This window comes from Rhinatrema bivittatum, chromosome 5 (assembly GCF_901001135.1).
Source record: "Rhinatrema bivittatum chromosome 5, aRhiBiv1.1, whole genome shotgun sequence".
NCBI classification, from domain to species: Eukaryota; Metazoa; Chordata; class Amphibia; order Gymnophiona; family Rhinatrematidae; genus Rhinatrema; species Rhinatrema bivittatum.
In genome coordinates, this window is record NC_042619.1 from 368,570,932 (window position 1) to 368,584,586 (window position 13,655).

Below are 13,655 nucleotides of genomic sequence, written 5' to 3' on the forward strand. Positions count from 1 at the left end.
GTAGGGGGAAAATCAGTAGTAAATGTCATAAAACAATGGGTAAAATCAATTTTAACTATATAAGTAGCAAGTAAATGTATAAATTATGACAATTCTATAGAACAGTGGTCCCCAACCCTGTCCTGTGGGCTCACCAGCCAGTTGGGTTTTCAGGATATCCACAATGAATATGCATGAGAGAAATAACATGCAAATTTTCTCTCATGCATATTCATTGTGGATATCCTGAAAACCCAACTGGCTGGTGGGCCCACAGGACAGGGTTGGGGACCACTGCTATAGAATATTCATGTCTGGACCATGTTACTTGTTTGTTTATGAGATACAATGGAGGTAAAAGAGAAACGAAGAATGGAAAATGTCCATATACAGTGAGGGGCGGATTTTAAATGCCCTGCGCGCATAAATCCGGCCGGATTTATGTGCGCAGGGGCCTCGCGCGCCCATTTTGCATAGGCCGCCGGCGCGCGCAAAGCCCCAGGACGCGCATAAGTCCCAGGGTTTTTTAAAAGGGGCGGAAGGGGGCGTGTCAGGGGGGTGTGGCAGAATGACACGGCGTTTTGGGGGCGGCAACGCGGGCGTGGTTTCGGCCCGGGGGCGTTCCGGGGCCGTGGCCACGGCCTCCGGACCACCCCCTGGGACGGGAACCTGGAGCGGGGCAGCCGGCCGGCGCGCGCAGATTTACGTCTGCTTTTAGCAGGCATAAATCATGAAACAAAGGTAAGGGGGGGTTTAGATAGGGCCGGGGGTGTGGGTTAGGTAGGGGAAGGTGGGGGAAGGTGGGGGGAGGGCGAAGGAAAGTTCCCTCCGAGGCCGCTCCGAAATCGGAGCAGCCTCGGAGGGAACAGGCAGCGCGCGCTGGGCTCGGTGCGTGCAGGTTGCACAAATGTGCACCCCCTTGCGCGCGCCGACCCCGGATTTTATAAGATACGCGTGGCTACGTGCCTATCTTATAAAATCCAGCGTACTTTTGTTTGTGCCTGGTGCGCGAACAAAAGTACGCGATCGCGCAATTTTTTAAAATCTACCCTTATGAGAATTAGTAGCAGTTATATGGTAACATTATTTTTTAAATTTCCTACTGGAAATTTTTTATTTTAATGACTTACCAAGTTTTTCTTCAAAACACCCAATTTTCTCCTGAGCCATTTGCAATTCATTATTTTTCACAGAAAGGCGCCGCTGTGTGTCTGCAAGGGCACGTTGTGTCTTGTCATTCATTAACCTGAAGTAATAATACTGTCAACAATACTAAAAATAATATAAAAACTGTTTTGTTTTTTGTCCTAATTTTACAAGGTTTTGAAATTTAATTTTCTGAAATATGACTTATGTTATCCCTTTCATTCTAAATGTAATTTTTTAATGTGGAAACATTTTTAATCTCTTTACATTGGTAAAAGATGAAAAGGAGGAATAAAACTGTAGCCAAAGTCTCTGATGACCTGTTGATGGATAAAACCAAAGGCCTTTTCTAAATCCTCCTTGACCTGTCCACTGCTTCTGACCCTACTCCTTGATATTTTGTCTTCACTTGGATTTTGGGACTTCATTCTGTCTTGGTTTACTTCTTACCTTTTCCATACCACTTTTAGTATGTCTTCTAGTGGATCATTCTTCACCGACATTCCACAATCAATTGGTGTGTCTCTTAGCTGGGCCCTCTTCTATCAATATAGTAATTCTCTTGAATAATTTTAATTGACATTCATTTTCAGTTAAAATATTCAAGAGCTATGAAAAATATGACTGAAGTTGATATGTTTTTTCTCACATAAAAACAAAATTATCAAAAGGAGAAGAGAAAAATGTTTCTAACTCTATCCCCCACCTCACCAATACCCACCTATTAGGAAAACAGAATAAGCCAGGCTGCTATAGATCCCTACGTAGAAACTAAACACTAGCCAGCAGATTATCTCATCTCAGTCACACATGCAGAACCTCACCAAATACAGAATAAAGTGATCATAAAAAAAGTATAAATAGAAACTGCACCAAGCCAAACCTTTTACGCAATGCAACAATGGTTAACAGGAACATTACCATGCCCCATAAAACATCAAAAAACAAAATTAAGAAATATAAAACATCAATCATAATAGTAAAATCATTCCAATTAAAAGAATAAATATTTCAGAACAGCTGACAAATAGAATAATATCCAATAATTAAAAACTCCTTCACACATTTTTAAAAAAATTCCAAAACCAATAAAATATTTCTGAACTGCAGACACCCAATAATTTAAAATTTTAAGGATTAAAAAAACTGCTCTCCATACCTGGGAACTTTTGATTTCCAGTCAGCCTGAAACTGTCATAAATTAGTTGGGGTGGGAGAGGGTGCACACAAATATTCTCCTTTCTCCCTTTCACATACACACACTCTCCAATACACATATGCATGTTCTCCTCTCCCCCATACACTCACCCACAATCAGTGCTTGTTCTCTTCCTCCCATATGCAAACAATTAATCACACACAGGTTCTCTCTCCCTCCCACAATCACACATGCACACGCTTTCCCACATGCAGTCACATGCTTTCTCCCATATACAATCACACACAAATTTTCTCTTTCACATGGAATCACTGACCCACAAAGGCTCACAACACACACACATGTTCACATACCCACTGTCTCACCACATACATTCTCACTGCATGAGCCTCTTTCAAGCCGCCAGCAAGATGGGGTCTGCTGGCAGCCGCTGGGTCCTCATTCTCTCTTCAGCCGTCGCATGTGCAGCCTGCTGGGCCTCTTAATCTTCAGCTGCCAGTGGAGGAGATCTGCTGTGGCTGCCAGGTTTTTACTCTGTCAATTCTGCTGTGGGATGGGCTTTGCGGCAGCCACCCACATCATGGAGTGACTGCAGATAAAAGCTGTGACACTGGCCTCATGGCAGCAGGAGATGACATTTGGTTAAACGCAACTTCTGCTGCCGGTGCGTGGGAATGGACCAATCAATTGAGAAAGCTGTTGCCAGAGCCAAGAAAACAGCAGATGCCCATAGAAGACCAGCCCTCCGTTTAAAGTAGGAGAGAAAGTGTGGCTGAGTACTCAGCACTTATGCCTATGTGAGACAGTGCCTCTAGTGTTCCCCTGTTTATATGGGCATGACCAGCCTGGTCCACTTTAAGGGGCAGATTTTAAAAGGGTTACGTGCATAGCCCTTTAAAATCCCTTCTGCGTGCGCCGAGCCTATTTTGCATAGGCCCGGCGATGTGCACAAGCCCCGGGACATTTGTATGTCCCGGGACTTGAAAAAGGGGGTGGGACGTGGGTGGGATCGCGGGCCGGCCATCGGTAGGCACAACTTCTAAGTTAAAGGTAAGGGGGGGGGTTTAGGTAGAGCTGGGGGGTGGGTTTGGTAGGGGAAGAGAGGGGAAGCTGGAGGGGGGCAGAAGGAAAGTTCCCTCCGAGGCTGCTCTGATTTTGGAGCGGCCTCGGAGGAAATGAAGGAAGGCTGCGCGGCTCGATGTGCACAAGTGTGCACCCCCTTGCGCGCGCCGACCCCAGATTTTATAACGTGCGCGGCTGCGCACACATGTTATAAAATCGGGAGTAGATTTGTGCACGCCAGGTTGCGTGCACAAATCTATGCCCGCGCCTAAATCTTAAAATCCGGCCCTAAATGCAAGGAAGGTATGCTTTATGGGCGGAATCATGTGGGGTAGGTAGGGATCAGAGGGTGTAACCAGAGATTGGGGAATAAGATCTGTGATCCAGGTGGGGATAACTAGACCAGTCCCAGGTCTCCAAGAGGAAGGCAGCTCCTGTAACAAAACACTGTCCAAACACTAAGCTAAACTGTGAATCCTAAAAGAAGCAGTACTGAACTGTAAGTAAAGAGAGTACACTGTTCTGAAGGGAAGTGGGTCTACTTTTGTGCATGTGTGAAGCGGTAATAAACATATACTGTTTTAAGAAAGATTGGAATAAGACTGTGGGAATCACCATTAGTTCCCACAGCTAAGATTCCCGTCTATGTGCCTGAAACCAAATTATATTGGACTTCTCTATGTGCTTCAGCAACTAGGCCCTGTCACATATCAACTAAGATTAGCACCCAGGTTGAAGATCCACAATATATTTCATGTGTCACTGCTCAAACCTGTAATACTCTCTTGGCCCTTGAGAATGCCGCATGAGCCACAAGATGTGGCCTCTGATGAAAATGCTTTATACGAAGTCCAGGTGGTTTTGGAGTCTCGCTGGAGAGGCAAAAAAATTGAATATCTAATTTAATGGAAGAACTATGACCTAGAAGAAATTATTGGGAGCCAGCTTCCAATATCTTGGTCCACAATCTCTTAAGAGAATTTCATCTACGGTATTCCAAGAACCCAGAGCCTCTGGGAGGGGGCTGAAGAGAGGGATACTGTTGCATTTGGCGGTTCAAAGGCTGGTCCCACAGATCACTGCCACAGACCACCACACTCACGCTCCTGGTCGGGCTCCTGGCCCCCGGCATACCCGTAGCTCTCCTGCTTTTCCCGCAACGGAATGCCGCCCTCGGACCTGGTGAAACACCACCCACTCTCCACGTAGTAGGTCGCTGCTGATCACAACCCCTGGAGCTTCCCCTTAGGCACATGCGCCTGACGTTGCTTGATTTAAGGGGCCGACATGGGGTAAAGCCTCGCGACACCCCAGATGACACAGAGGCCTAAAAAAGGCCCTTGCTGGGTCTGCTTCAATGGCTCAGCAACCAGGACCACCTACTCCAGAACAGAGTGTTTTGTTCCAGCGTCTTGTTTTCAGTTCCAACCTTGCTTTCAGTTCCAGCCTGGTCTTCAATCTTTATCTCTTCATTGCCTACCAGTTCTTCTCTTTGCCTGCCTGCCTTCCCTGCCTATCCGTCCTTCTTCTCCTATATGATGGCTATCTAGTATGATATGACCATGGCCTGATCGTGGATATGCCTGAGCGTTGCCTACCTTTGACCACTGCCCAGACCTCTGGTTTGCCTGACCTTTGCTTGTCCATGACCCAAGCAATTCAAGGACCACAAATTCTGCCATCAACAGAGACCCCACCAAAGACTTGACAGCCCCAGCACCCAAAGGATCAACCTGAGGAGAACGAGGGCTGGTCTCTGCTTTGTCCAGGTCTGCTTGCCAACTGTGGGAACCTACAGGGCTTCTCCCTGCAGATTGCGCCAATCCTGCCTCAGTCCAAGGATCCATAGATGCAATAAAGCATTAAAAAGGAAAAGAAGGGAGATCACGTGATGTGGTGGGCTCGATAGGAGGCAGCTATCAGGGCTCCGGTTGTCACCCTGGCCTAATCCCATTTCATCGAGCTTACCCCGGACCTTATTTGTGCCCCATTTACTGGCTTGGCATCTGTGAACTTACAGATAGCAGATTTCTACAGTTGTGCATCCTGGATGGCTTCCCGTGTGACCCGCAAGGAAAAGGAGAAAGTGAAAACTTCCGTTTCCAAAATGGCTGCCTCACCGGGGAGAGTGGAACGGGTAGAGGGCCATGTGGGCCTAGCCGAAGACGATATAGGTGCCCTGGAAGGCCGCATGGCAGCGCTGGAGATGCAGCTCCGGGCTAGTGAAGAAAAAGTGGATGACCTAGAAAATTGCTCGCGCCGCAACAACCTGCGCTTCGTCAGGATTCCGGAGTCCTTACCTGATTATGAACTGCCGCGTTTGCTGGAGGCTTGGCTATTAAGTTTCGTGCCTTCCCTGGCTTCCCCATCTGGATGCCTCATGGAGCGGGCCCACCGCGTAGGCCAGAAGCCCGAGGGTGATTCCTCACGCAGACCCCGAGTGATCTTGACCAGATTTCTTCATTTTGCCCATAAGGAACTGGTCTTGCAGCATTATCGCAAAGCAAGAGAGTTCTTTTATGATTCACATAGGGTAATGGTGTTTCAAGATTTTTCTCCACGTGTTACCCTCCTTCGCAAAGCTTTCAATGGAGTATGCTCGGAGCTGGTCAACAGAAAGATTCGTTTTGCGCTCTTATTCCCAGCATGCTTCCGGATTTCACATCAAGGTCAGGTAAAAATTTTCACTTCAGCCTCAGACGCCAGCACGTTCGTGCAGAATCTTAAGTCCTCAGATACGACACCATCACCATGAACAGAGGGCTGATGTCCTCGGGGCTGCGTTGGGTGATTCTACTGCTGGCACTTATGACATGCCAGTTGTAATCTTGGCCACACATCGACTCTTTGTTTTTTTCTTGGGCACACTTAAAGACTGAACTCTTTTATTTTTGTGAGATCTTATTTTTGCCCCTAATGCAGTAGCCCATCGATATCGACCTGAAGCTCAGATATTTATCTGGGGATTGTGCTGATGTGGTTCGCAACTTAACCGTTTGCTAGTGGGGGTGTATTTCTTTTATTATCCTGCGAGGTATTTCTGGAGTTCACGCTTATGTTTGTATACAGTTTCTATGTTATGGGTTGGGGTGACAACCGTCACATTGTTCTATCTAGTGATCTCTCTCCCTATATTTACAGGGGCTTTGATGAGAGAGGTGGACAGATAGTGGGGATCGCTTGCAGGCCGTGATGAGGCCCTCGAGCGATGGGGGGAGGGGAGGGGGGTTGTTTTTTATAGGAACGGGGGTAGTTTGGTTGGGGAGGGTACTTGCAGAGAATCTCATGTTCCGCTGGTGTATTATGTTCAAAACGTGGTTGCCAATGGTCAAATCTATGTCTTTTGCATATCTTTTGCTGTAATTGATGTATTTCCTTATAGGGGAGCCTACAGGACGTCACACTTCTTCTGATCTGGGATTATGGCAGTAGAGATGGTAACATGGAACGTGGCAGGCCTGGGCACCCCTATCAAACGGGAGAAAGTGCTAGCCAGATTGGCTAAACTCCATGCGCAAGTGGGTTTTCTACAGGAGACCCATTTACTTGAGGAGGAGGTAAAAAAGTTGCGGAAAAAATGGGTTGCACAAGTATATTATGCTACGGGAACCTCAAAAAGTCGAGGGGTAGCCATTCTTATTCATAAATCCATTTCTTTTCAGTTACAGGAGGAGGTGGTGGACCCCCAGGGCCGATTCATTATTTTGAAGGGAATTTTGATGGGCCAACCAATTATCTTGGTCTCTGTCTATGCTCCTAATACTTATGACCATCACTATTACACTACATTACTCTCACTCCTTCTTAAGTTGGGCGAGTTTCCCATGGTCATCTGGGGAGACTTTAATTTTGCAGTAGATCCGCAATTGGACCAGCAACCGGCCAGGGGGGGACATGCACTTAGCGAGAACAAGGGCCCCACTTTTTTGTGCAAGCATCTGGCTCTTTTAGACTTATGGTGGACCCTGCATCCGGGAGAGAGAGAATTTACCCATATCGCCCGAGCCCACCCCACACGCTCACGGATAGATTACTTATTCATCTCTGAATCCATTTTTTCTAGATTCACAGGTTCGGATATTGCACCATTGGTGATATCAGACCATTGCCCCATCCTGGGCACCTACGGTCCACGGGTGACAGCCTCCTCAGGTCAATGGAGATTACCTGCCTCTTTGGCCAATGATCCTGAATTTCCAGCGTTTCTTTTGAAATGCTGGAGGGAGTTTTTGAAATGCTGGAGGGAGTTTTTGCAGACCAACCACAACCACATTTCTCAGCCTATTTTACTGTGGGAAACTGCAAAATGTGTTCTCCGTGGGGAAGTTATTAGTTATGTTAGCTTTAAGAAGAAACAGATTGACAAGGACATTATCTCTTTAGAAAAGAAAATGAGATGTCTTAAGCGCCAAATTAATATTTAGGAGGATGCCACAAAGCTTGCCCAATATCAGGAGACGCAAGTAGCTCTAAACTCCTTACTACACACTAGAGCAGCCAAGACTCTGCGATATAGGCAGTTTTCCTTTTTCCGCTTTGGCAACAAAGCTGGGCGTCTGCTTGCCTCCCTATTAAAAGCACAAGACTCCTCCAAATTTATAGCCAATTTAAAAAATGGGGCAGGTGAAATTAAAACAGCGTCATCAGATATAGCTGAAATCTTTTCTGTATATTATCGTCAGTTATATTCAGCTGACCCAGTGGAAGAGGTTGATATACTGGAATTTTTGAAGAGGCTATCCTTGCCCTGCCTATTGGAAGCTCAGCAGATGCAGCTGCAGCACCCTATAGAAGTGGCTGAGATTAGTGAAGCAATCCGTTCATTGCCTGCCCATAAGGCACCGGGGCCTGATGGTTTGACATCTCTGTTTTATAAAACGTTGAGTGCAGAAGTATCACCTATTTTACAGTCCGTTTTCGAGGCAATGACAGACCGTCAAGAAATGCCAGCGACAATGCGGGCAGCAACTATAGTTGTCCTGCCTAAAGGGGGCAGGGATCCTTTGTTGGCATCCTCCTACAGACCTATCTCATTGTTAAACATGGACATTAAATTATTTGCTAAAATCTTGGCTACAAGATTACAGCCCTTAATGCCCATGTTAATATCCCCTGATCAAGTGGGATTTGTGGCCAGAAGAAGATCTACCATAAATATTCACAAAGTGATGGCTGCACTGGAACTTTGCAAGGCGTCCAAAATTTGTGAACCCCTGCTGGTCACCTGCGATGCTGAAAAAGCATTTGATAGGGTGGCATGGCCCTTCTTGAGGGCCATGCCACCCTATCTTGAGATCTACAGGGAAAAATCTGCTGGAAATCCCTTCAGTAAAGAATGCAGCGTTGTGCATGACTAGGAACAGAGCTTTCTCGGTCGCTGGCCCTATACTGTGGAACGCATTGCCAGACCCGCTTAGGTTAATAAGCAGTCGAAAAGACTTTAAGAAGGCTTTGAAAACCTACCTCTTTCAGGAAGCTTTTAAAGATTTAGAAATATCTTAATTGAAGTAAATAAGACTAATTATGTTTGATTTATATAGTATTACTTTTACTTATTCCTGCTTTTTATTTTTAACGGAAACTGGCCAATCTCTGTTTTAGTCATTATTATTTTTATTGATTATGAAATATCCTGTATTTTTATTCTTACCTATTTATTTCCTTAAGTTTTATTTTATCTCAAATTTTTAACCTTTTAATTTTAAGGTTATTTATTGTTGTAAACCGCTTTGGTCAGTATTTTTTACTGAAAAACGGTATATAAATTTGTTTAAATAAATAAATAAATAAATAAATAAGTTCTTTCTAAAATGGGTTTTGTGGGTAGAATATATGAGTACATCACTTTACTTTACACTAATCCGTCTGCCCGTATTATGGTCAATGGCCAATTATCTGAGGAATTCTATCTGCAGAGGGGGACACGACAGGGGTGTGCCCCCTTTCCCCTCTCCTGTTCATTCTAACAGTGGAACCCTTAGTTTCTCGACTGAAGATTTCCCCGGCAGTGACGGGTATTTCGGTGGGCTCCCAGACCTATTTGACTTTATTGTTTGCTGACGACATCTTACTTTTATTATCAAATGCCCGTCGGGCTCTCCCAGAAGCTATCCAGATCTTCCAATCCTACCAAGCTTTATCGGGGTTCAAACTGAATCTGGATAAAACTGAGGCATTGGATCTGAGTGGGTCCTTGCGGAGCACATGGCCAGACTTTCCTGTAAAATGGGCTGAGACCACTATCAAATATTTAGGTATAATCATACATGCTGACCCCCGGACATGGTATCGCTTAAATGTGCCCCCGGTAATTGATAAAGCAAGTAAAAAATTAGTAGGATGGAAAAATCTTCCCCTGTCTCTGCAAGGGCGCATCGCGGTGATTAAAATGGTTATTGCTCCTCAAATACTATATAAATTATCCATGATACCTTGGGTACTTCTTTCCAGGGATAATAAGGTACTTCAGGCGGCCATCCGTAAATTTATTTGGAATAATAAGAGAGCACGGTTGGCTTACTCTATGATGACTGCCTCACGTACTCGTGGTGGGTATGGGCTCCCCAACTTTATACTCTATTCCTGGGCTGCTAATCTAAGATTTTTAGGGGATTGGCTTCTGGGCAACCAGGAATATACAGACCCCCTGCTGATACAGGAATTGTGTTATCCATTTGATCCTTGTTATCTTATCCATACCTTGCCTTCCTCGAGTTTAAAATTCAATGTGCACCACAGATTAGTTTCTAAAATAAGAAAGGTGTGGGGGACTACCCGCAGACTCTTGGGTTTATCAACGCGTACCTCTCCACACTTCCCCTTGCGGAACATCACTCCGGAGTCCCGGCTGCTGCTACCTGCTCTTCTCCTTACGTTCTAACTGGCCCTTGCGTGCTGTATTGGATCCTACCACGGGCCGGCTGTACTCTTTTGCCCATTGTCAGGAGAAATTTGGTTTTCAGTCTCATCATTTCCTTCTGTATGCTCATTTAAAGGCAGCGGTGCAGTCAGCGCTGCTGGGGGCAGAGGGAACGATTACTAATGTGCCATATGATGACTTGATGGAATGTTTCAAGGTTAAGCAGGGCTCCTTATCGTGCCTGTATCAATTTTATAATACTGTTTCAGAGTGTACTATCTTTACTAGACTGCTCCCTAAGTGGTCTCAGGACTGTGGGGAAGAGCTGGATGAACGGATGCTTGCTCATTGTTATCAGTCTATCGCTAAAATTACAAATAATATTATTCTACGAGAACTTCAGCAGAGGATTTTCCACCGTATTGTCTACTCACCGGCGAGGGCATTTCAGATAGGTCGCATACCTTCCTCGAATTGCTTAAAATGTAATTTCCCGGTGCCACACTGATTCATTATCTTTGGGAATGACAAGAAATAGCTATATTTTGGGAAGCTGTACGGGCCAGACTTGGTCGAATGGTTCATACTGACATTCTTTGGTCTTGCTCTTTTTGCATTCTGAATAATAACATTGGAGAGAGCAGTCTTAATGTGGATAACATAGGTCTCATATCTAAAGCCTGTCTGATACTGAAAAAGTGTATTCTCCTAAAGTGGACTGAACCCCAATCACCTACCACAGCTATGTGGTCAACCTTGATGATGGAACTATACTTACTGGAACATGGATCCATGTATAAACTTTTTACTCCACGCAAGAGACATTTATTTCGAGAAATTTGGGGTCCGTACTACGACGCTCTTCCGGCTAGTACCAGAGCTCTTGCTCCCTTGGAAGTATCAGCTAAACCTTAATCAAGATATAATGATTTCAGAGTTCGGGTGTTTTACCCGTTGACATTTTACGTCATGCTTTTTGTGTTTTTTGCGAATTGGGACCACATAGCTTCAGTCCCCACAGGCTTTTCCTGCAATGGTCTATAGTTCAAAACTTTCCGTGTTATTACAAGTGCCTTTTTATACTTATATACTGTTTGGTTTGCTATATATTATATATATGTGGGGAGGAACTGGGATTATCTGCAGGGTGGGGGGGGGGAAGGGGGGTGCGGACTTGAGGGACCGAGGGTCATTAAAATTAAGGAAAATATGTCTTTACAATAATGAAGGCGAGCATTTCATATTGTTAGTTTGACGGATATATGATTGCTTTCTGAGGTTTTGTTTTTGCCTATGTTCAATAAAGAAATTATTAAAAAAAAAAAAAGGAAAAGAATAGAAAGAATCACTCAAAAATAACCAAACCAGGTTAGATTACTACTTAAACATCATAGTCCATCCTATATTAATAAACAAATTCAATTAAGTCTAAGCACTTTTATCTAATAAAAAGATTTCCAAGTGTAGCTGATTGGTAAAAATAAACTTATTCTTTTGAAAACTAATAATGCATTTAAAAGGATACTTGAGAAAGAATGTGGCTCCAAGAGCCACAGCAGAAGAAATTCCTTCCTCTGACCTTGAGAAATAGGGGATACATCAGGAAATATTTGTATATTATAGCAACAAAAAAGGAAATCTTTATTTTTAAAATATTGTTTTAAGTACTGGGTCTTTATCCTGTTCTAAGCCAAAAGAAAGCAACAAAGTTGCATTCACAGGTATATCAACAGAGAAGCTTCTAAAAAAGTAGACAACGTCAGACTTTCAGGCTGTAAAATTCAACATAAGTACCACTCTCAAGCCTGTCTGTAATAACTTTAACCTTAGACACAAAGTAAATTTTGGATAAAGTAGGAATTTTCTTTTCTACAAAGCATAAATTTTCAAAAATATACTTTACAAATAACTCCTATGCTGACAAGAGTCTAGAAATAGGAAAGTTTAACAACTCTAAGGCTATTTGCCATAGCTTCCAATTGCCTATGAATAATTTTATGTATTTATGCATTTACTGGTTTTATATACCATCATTCGGTAAATACGATCATAACGGTTTACAACAATAATATAAAATTGCATCCAATAAAAAAAAAACCTAAAATACATGTCAAAATTAAAAGATTTAAAATAAATGAATAAAAGACATCAAATGGTAAAAGGACACCACAGAAAGTAAAATACATATACATAATTAGCCAAAGGTTAGATCCTGTAAATAGTAACATTGTAAAATAGTGTCAGTTAATTGATGGGAAAGACTTGTAGGTCTTTCATTTGCTATCAGAATAAGCCTTCCTCAATAGCCAAGTTTTGACCTCCATCTTGAAAAATTTTAGGTTTGGTTGCATGCGGGTTTCAACAGGTAGAGAGTTCCATATTTTCAGACCAGCTAGAGAGATTGCCCTATCTCTTACTTGAGTTAACTGTGCAGATCTTACTGAGGGGATCGAAAAGAAACCTTTGTTGGCTGATCATAAGTTTCGTTGTGGAATGTGTATTTTTATAGCAGTATTAAGCCAATCTGTTTGTTCTCCATAGATGAGTTTATGAAGAATTGTTAAGACCTTATATTCTATTCTATATTTTATGGGAAGCCAATGAAGTGATATCAGTATTGGAGTGATATGATCATGTTTTTTTGAATCTGTTAAGATTCTGGCCGCTGAATTTTGGAGAATTTGTAAGGGACAGATTGTGGACATTGGTAGTCCTAGAAAAAATGAGTTGCAGTAATCGATGTTGGCGAAAATGAGAAGTTGTAACACAGATCTGAAATCAGTGGGGTTCAGAAAAGGTTTTAGTCTCCTTAAGGTTAATAATTTATAATATCCTTCTCTAATGTTTGCTGCAATATGTGCCTTAAAATTTAGTTCGTTGTCTATCGTAACTCCGAGGTCATGGGCATGAGGTGTGGGATGAATTACTGCTTGTTGATCTTCTGATGTCAGAGGTGTAATGGGTCAATGGATATTTTTCTAACAGTATAATTTCTGTTTTGGACATATTCAGTATAAGTTTCATTTGAGTTAATAGTTGCTTGATGTAGGATAAATACATAGCAGTTTTTTTGTAAGTTGCTTCAATAGAGTCATTAATCGGAATAAGTATTTGTATGTCATCAGCATAAATGTAGTGTATGAGTCCAAGACCAGAGAGTAGATGGCAGAGTGGAAGCTTATAGATATTAAATAAAGTAGCGGAAAGTGCAGAGCCTTGTGGAACCCCTGTTTTGAGTTGGATTTTATCTGAAAGAGAGCTATTGATTTTTACTTGAAAGTTCCGGTTAGATGGGTAGGATGAAAACCATTGGAGGGTCTTGTTTGTGAGTCCAATTTCTGATAATTGTTTAAGAAGGATGGAATGATTTTCTGTATCGAATGCTGCAGAAAGGTCTAATAAGACCAATAGGTATTTTTGTCCATTGTCGAATCCTCTTAATTTAGTGTC

At 43.2% G+C, this 13,655-nt stretch overlaps 1 protein-coding gene across 1 annotated transcript in view; it reads right to left on the reverse strand.

Annotated features, from left to right (window-relative positions):
* Positions 1-13,655, reverse strand: part of TSGA10 (testis specific 10) — a 607,624-nt gene that overhangs the window by 231,703 nt on the left and 362,266 nt on the right. The window contains exon 10 of the mRNA XM_029604773.1: positions 1,110-1,225. Within this exon, the coding sequence (XP_029460633.1) occupies positions 1,110-1,225 (116 nt within the window). The remainder of the gene's footprint in view (positions 1-1,109; positions 1,226-13,655) is intronic.